This window comes from Lolium rigidum, chromosome 1, assembly GCF_022539505.1.
Source record: "Lolium rigidum isolate FL_2022 chromosome 1, APGP_CSIRO_Lrig_0.1, whole genome shotgun sequence".
NCBI lineage: Eukaryota > Viridiplantae > Streptophyta > Magnoliopsida > Poales > Poaceae > Lolium > Lolium rigidum.
The window spans coordinates 73,316,675-73,323,251 of record NC_061508.1 but is presented as its reverse complement, the minus strand read 5'-3'; the positions used below and the strand labels follow the sequence as shown (position 1 = coordinate 73,323,251).

General features: G+C 48.3%; 1 protein-coding gene across 1 annotated transcript; it reads left to right on the top strand.

Moving 5' to 3' along the window:
• Positions 1-901: 901 nt before the first annotated feature.
• LOC124675709 (rhamnogalacturonan I rhamnosyltransferase 1-like) lies at positions 902-4,469 on the top strand. Its single transcript, XM_047211788.1, has 8 exons — positions 902-1,193; positions 2,239-2,306; positions 2,408-2,496; positions 2,579-2,744; positions 2,833-3,122; positions 3,232-3,436; positions 3,520-3,677; positions 3,848-4,469. Exons 1-8 carry the CDS (start codon positions 902-904, stop codon positions 4,092-4,094), a joined length of 1,515 nt encoding a protein of 504 aa, XP_047067744.1. The 3' UTR covers positions 4,095-4,469.
• The last annotated feature ends 2,108 nt before the right edge of the window (positions 4,470-6,577 follow it).

Genomic DNA, 6,577 nt, shown 5'->3' with positions numbered 1-6,577 from the left:
AAACACCACCATGTGACGTGAGGAGGAACACTCCAAAGCTTCCAATGGGAACATGGTTGGAAAAAATAAACCAGGTCCCTGCCCACCACTGTCAAACACAGCAGCGCACGCAGCACAAGTGGATCGCAGGCGAGAGAATAACAAAATTTTAAAAACGAGTAGTGGATCGAGTCCTCCTCACTTCACTTCAAACGCCGGCCACCAAACGGCTCTCCAACCACCACCCCCTAGCCCGCCGGCCAATCCCAGCCGTCCGTTTCCGCGCTTCCGCCATCTACGCCGTCCACGTGTCATACACCCGCCCGTGTGCAGCTAGCCGGTGCCGCCTATTGATTCACGAGCGTAGATTAGGACACGGATCGGGACGCATTAATATGCTACGCGCACCCAGAGCGATCAGAGCAGTGTGCGCGTGCGTCAGCGTCGTCACGCGCGGCCACCGACGCCGGGAGCCAAAAATAACTGGGCGCCCCCACAAATCGCTCTCTCCTCCACCTTCCTCCCTCCTCTGCCCCAAGATCCACTCCGCTTCCTTCTCCGTGCGCCACCACCTCCTCCACGGCGCGCGCCGATCCGTCTCCGACTCCAAAGCGCGCATCTTGCTCTGCTTCGTTGCTGCCACCGCCGACGCCAGCTTTCGTCCGGCCGGCCTGGTTTGGCCGTTCAAAAGGAGGATAAGGCGCCGCCCGCGCCCGAGGAGCAGGACCTGCCTTTCCGGCGGTTGCTGCATCGCTTCCGGCCGCTTGTGGCCGCGAACGTGGCGGCGGTGGAGCGACGACGGGGCAGGCCTTGTCTGCTGCTGCATTGGGCCTCGTACGTCGAGGTGGCGCGCGGCAGGCGGATTTGAGGCGCGGATGATTGCCGCTGCACACAAGGCGCTTCCCCCGCCGGTCCATGGTTGATGGGGACGTGGAAGGCGGCAATGGGCGGGAAGGCGGCCGGCACGGGGGGTAAGCCGGCCGGCGGCGAGAAGCACAGGTGCCCGCCGGCCGCCCGATCGCGGATGAAGCTGTGGATGGTGCGCGCCACCACCACGGTGCTGCTCTGGACCTGCGTCGTGCAGCTCACCGCCGTCGGCGAGACCTGGGGGCCGCGCGTGCTCAAGGGATGGCCCTCCTGCCTCACCGCGCCCGATGAGGCCGCCGTGCGGGCGGACCACGCCGTCGAGAAGGCCGCGGCATTGCCGCCCAAAAGTGAGTTGTTCTTTCTTCTCTGGATCGCTTTCGTTCGAAACCGCTCCGTGGCTGGATGCTGTTCCTAGTAGGACATTGATAGCCCGCCAGCATGTTGCTAGATCCTTCCAAATTTCCAATGTAGATTTCCTCAAAAAGATTGGTGGTTGGGCTATACTATATATTTTGGTCATTTTCGTCTGCTCGAATTGGCTACAAATCTGCATAATTCAGTTCGCCTGATCCGGGTTTCATTTCTCTGGAAATCCCTGTCTTCCGTGTCTGGGCATACCTTTTTTCATGTTTGATGCATCTGAATCAGTAAAATCGTATCGAGTTTAGGCTCGATTTGTGACAACGCTCGTAGAATTCGGCAATGTGAGTTCTCCTTTCGGTTGGTAGGTCAGGTGTCTTCGTTGTTCTGGTCGTATGGAAGTCGGCACACAAGTTTCGTGTTTTGGGTTGTTTCCATGTAAGGATCATGCTACTTTTTAGGTTGGTTGAATATGCTTTTACTGGTGGCAATCATTCATGACTCCAACCGATGTTTTTGGTCCCTCATAATTACCTATCATGTTTCACATGGATGGCGATGGAGTAACCACTAGTACCCTTTTGAGTAACACTACCAATGTTTTCTGGGTTAACTGTTGGATCTTGTGTAGCATTCACCTTTCACTTTTGGTGAAATAACTCCTGGTATGTTCAATTACAGAGTTCTTTGAAAAATAAGACAACTGTGTTGATTTGTATCCTCCAGTTGATAATTACGAGTCTTTTCCAGCAAGGAAAGTTGCATTGATGTGATTGAAGGCCGCTTAAGTATGCTTGATTTTCCTGTTGTCCCAAATACTCTTTTATTGCCACAAATACTCAACATACCCATTGCCTACATTTGAATTGAATTGATGGTAGGTTAGCAAACAATGATTGACCTATGGATATTCAACAAGAAGTACATGGCTGCGTAGTAATGCTTTGTTTGTACCATTACAGCCTTGCCTACACTATATTATGGACTCTGCTATATTTGTGTTAATGTTTTATTGTTGTTGTCATTTTCCAGGAATTTACAGGAACAATGGTTACTTGATGGTCTCGTGCAATGGTGGTCTTAACCAAATGCGAGCTGCCGTAAGATATTGCAAACCTTGTTTCTTGACTTTTAAGTAGTGTGCTCGAAGTTTTTTGACTCTTAACACTGGCTTCTTGTCTCTATGGTTTTGTTCTATCAGATATGCGACATGGTTGTGATAGCAAGATATTTGAATGTCACCTTGGTTGTGCCTGAGTTGGACAAGACTTCATTTTGGAATGATCCTAGGTACAGTTCGGCACCTTCATATTAATTTCCTTTGCATGTTTTTTTGGCTTCGCGGTTAATGTTTATCTATTCGGTCTTGTAGTGAGTTCCAAGATATATTTGATGTTGAACATTTTATAACCTCGTTACGAGATGAAGTTCGCATACTTAGAGAATTGCCTCCACGGGTAAAGCGAAGAGTTGAACTTGGTATGTTCCACTCAATGCCACCTATCAGCTGGTCTGATATCTCCTATTACCATAATCAGGTAAGCATCATGTCACGTTGTGTGAAGGCAGCTTTACATTGTGGTAGAATTTATTGAATAAGCTTATAGTTGATTAAATTTGGCCCAGATTCTTCCATTGATACGGAAACACAAGGTTCTACATTTGAATAGAACTGATGCTAGGTTAGCAAACAATGGTTTACCTATGGATATTCAGAAACTACGCTGCCGAGTAAATTATGGCTCTCTGAGATTTACGGCCGAAATTGAAGATTTGGGCAAGCGAGTAATAAGGATGCTTCGCCAAAATGGTCCTTTCTTGGTTCTTCATTTACGTTATGAAATGGATATGCTGGCTTTCTCTGGTTGTACTCAAGGTTGTAGTAACGAAGAAGCAGAAGAGCTCACAAGAATGAGGTGAATCTCTTTGAATTATTATTTAAACATACCGCGTTTTGTGTTTGTTAAAATTTGTCAACTAGACATGCTCATTTTACAATAGCTGTAAAACTATTCTTGGATGTAGGTATGCTTACCCATGGTGGAAAGAGAAAATCATTGACTCTGATTTGAAAAGAAAAGATGGCTTTTGCCCATTGACACCAGAGGAGACTGCTCTTGTTCTAAGAGCATTAGACATTGATAGAAGTATGCAAATATACATTGCAGCTGGAGAAATATATGGTGGAAAACGTAGGATGGCAGCTCTCACTTCAGCTTATCCAAACGTGGTATGGACACAGTATGAACTATATGGCCATTTATCACCTCTTATTATTTTCCTGTTTTTTGATTCACATTGAATGACTTGTAGGTGAGGAAAGAGACGCTCTTGGAACCTTCTGATCTAATGTTCTTCCAGAACCATTCTTCGCAAATGGCGGCACTAGATTACATGGTTTCTTTAGAAAGTGATATATTTGTTCCCACATATGATGGCAATATGGCCAAAGTTGTTGAGGGTCATCGCAGGTATGTATTGCAGTTGGTCATACATCAGATATTTTGTTTTTTGTATGTGTGATGTTGGTATGAGTCCATTCTCATCTATAGTTGGCTAGTTTTCAGCATCCAAGTACTAGGAAGCTGTGTACTATTTCAGATGTGGTACTTACATTTCCTCTGTCACTTGCTACATGCAGGTTCATGGGTTTCAAGAAGACGGTTTTGTTAGATCGAAAACTTATTGTTGACCTAACAGATCAGTACAACAATGGTTTGTTGCGATGGGATGAGTTCTCTTTGCTGATCAAGGCTGCCCATGCCAACAGCCGGATGGGGTCAGCCTCAAAGCGGACGGTGATTCCCGATAAACCCAAGGAAGAGGACTACTTCTATGCAAATCCCCAGGAGTGCCTGAAAGACCCTGATCTTCTGCGCACATCATGATAACCACCATTCATGTCAATATTCCATTCACCTTATACCATTTTGTCACAAACACAACGAATCTGAAATCTGGATTCATGGTTAAAGGGGGTGGCTCGGCTTATGCTTGAGACGTAGATAAGTCAATGTAAACCAGGGGAAAGGGGAGGACATGACTATTGTACATCTGGATGTAGTTGCCTAGCTGGTAAATACACGTTATAGAAAAGGGGGCCTGAATTTGTTAATCTCACCAAATAAGGATTGATACTGATACTCTTGTATAGATGTACCACGAAGAGGAAAGTAATTTAAAGAGAGAAGTCAGACAGAGATACTTGATTCACATTTCTGGCCTTTGGGCTGAAAATTTGTAACTCCACATTGTTTATTGGATGGATCTGGATTCTTGTGCAGAATGTCTGCTTAGGACTCACAATTTTATACAGTACAATCGTTGGTACATTCAGCTGCTTGTTCCCGAGCTGGTGATCATGCGTGTTTTTGATCTTGTGTCCTCACGAACGATTAAAGATATTTGATGAAAAACATGGGTGTAAGAGCAACTGTTTCGTCTTCAACTCTTTGTCACTAAATATATGTTGATTTCCCGTTCACAGCGCTATTACTTTGCTGATGCATTGTTGCGTTTCTTTCTTGTTTGAGTTTCTTTTTAAAAATAGTTTCCTTGTGTAATTGGCTCACTTAACCGCCACTTGGTTTTACCCTCCATGATCATATAACTACTATACTATTTGGGAACAAATATCTTTTTTGTAAGAATTTTGGGGCCATTTCAAGGGGTCATTTCAAGGGGTCATGGCTGGGTGACACGTGTTGTGTTGTGTGGTTGATTTCTCCTGTTTTACTCCTGTGTGCGCTTTTGGTGCTCCATAAAACTTTGCATCTTTAATCTTCTTCGTACTACTTCAGCCATAGGCTGTTTTTTTTGGTGCTTTCGCGTGTGGTTATAGCATTAGCAAAGGTAGTCAAAGCGGTGCTCAGGTTCCATGTTAAACAATCCAAAGCTCTGCCGCTTATCGAGACGGTGAGACCGACCATCCAATTTGTCCCCCTCCTCCCTCCTCTGAAAGTTCCCCCTCCTCTCCCATCTCACATCCTTGCCATGGCAGCGCCGCCGCACGGCGTCGCGGCTCCAGCGCCTCCTCATCTTCCGTTCCCCGTGACCATGATGCTCTGCCGCGTCCCTACGAGCGGGCCTGCGAAGCCGGCGCCGCCCTGAGCTTGATCGCCGCCACTGCTAGACGTTGTCGCACCTCCGGTTGCTTCTGGTTCCTCTACTTCGCTTGCACCTCCTCCTCGATCTCCCGGAGCTCCTGCTCCACGCCGCGGCCAATTCTTCCTCTCTTCGGAGGAGCTCTCTTCTGTGGTGGCTCCGGCATGTTAGGCCTTCTCTGGTCTGGGGCTGGTCTCGGTCTGGTCTCGGGCCGAGCCCGCGTTATCGCGGCGAAGAAGCACGCCTGCCACCCGGCTGTGTTGCTTTCTCAGGTGGCCATCGCGTGTGCCTCCTCGGCGAGGGTGCGGAGTGAATTGAGCGAGCAACACGCCCCCTCCCCTTTCGGCACCGTGCAAGTGAAATGACTCTCCCCAGTTCTTCCTTCTCTCTCCCAAGATGTGGATCGGGAAAAAATGATATGCGGGCTCTCCGGCTCCGGCGAGAAGAAAGGGGTGGGCGGCGCAACACAAGCCAAGTGCATTGACTTGCCGGGGCGGCCGGCGCGGACGCAACAGGTTTGTGGCTTTGTTACGGCAGCGCCGCGGCCCAAGATCTTGACATCTGATGGCGGTCGCTCGACGGGATGGGGCTTGCCACACCACAGGCGGGTGCGGGTATAGGAGTCTCCACTGGGTTCAGGGTGCTGCATCGGCTAGATGCCCTCCAGGAATCCCTCTCCTCCACCTCGCTACTCTCCTGAATCCTCAACAGGAGCACGGGCCATTCGCGGCCGCTTTTCACCACCGAAAATCTCGGGCTGCAGCTTCATATTGCCGTCTTGGTCAGAAGGAGAGAAGGGCCGGCAGATCTGAGCCAGCCCCGATGGTTATGCTGCAGACGTATCTTTGGCAATGGGTACCCATGACCCGCGTACCCGCCGAGTAAAAACCCAATAAGAGTACGGGTATGGGATAAAATATTACCCACGGGTTTGTAAATGGAAAAATATCATACCCATCGGATAGAGCGGGTACGGGTATGGGATGGTAGAACCCATACCCACATACCCATTTACCCATCTATACTTAACTAGTGGGTCATTGTAATAGTCTAAACTACTTAATTTCCCCTAATCCCGCCTTCCCGTTGCTAGGCTGAACCTCAGGCTTTTTGGTCTCACATTCTCTAGTAGGTTAGTGAGGATTAGACCCCTATTTAGGATAGGTTCACATTCTATAATATTTTTTGATCAATTTGATGTGTTGTAAGCATGGGTATTTTTTACTCGCGGGTACCCATTTACCCCGCCGGGTGATGGGTATGTGAA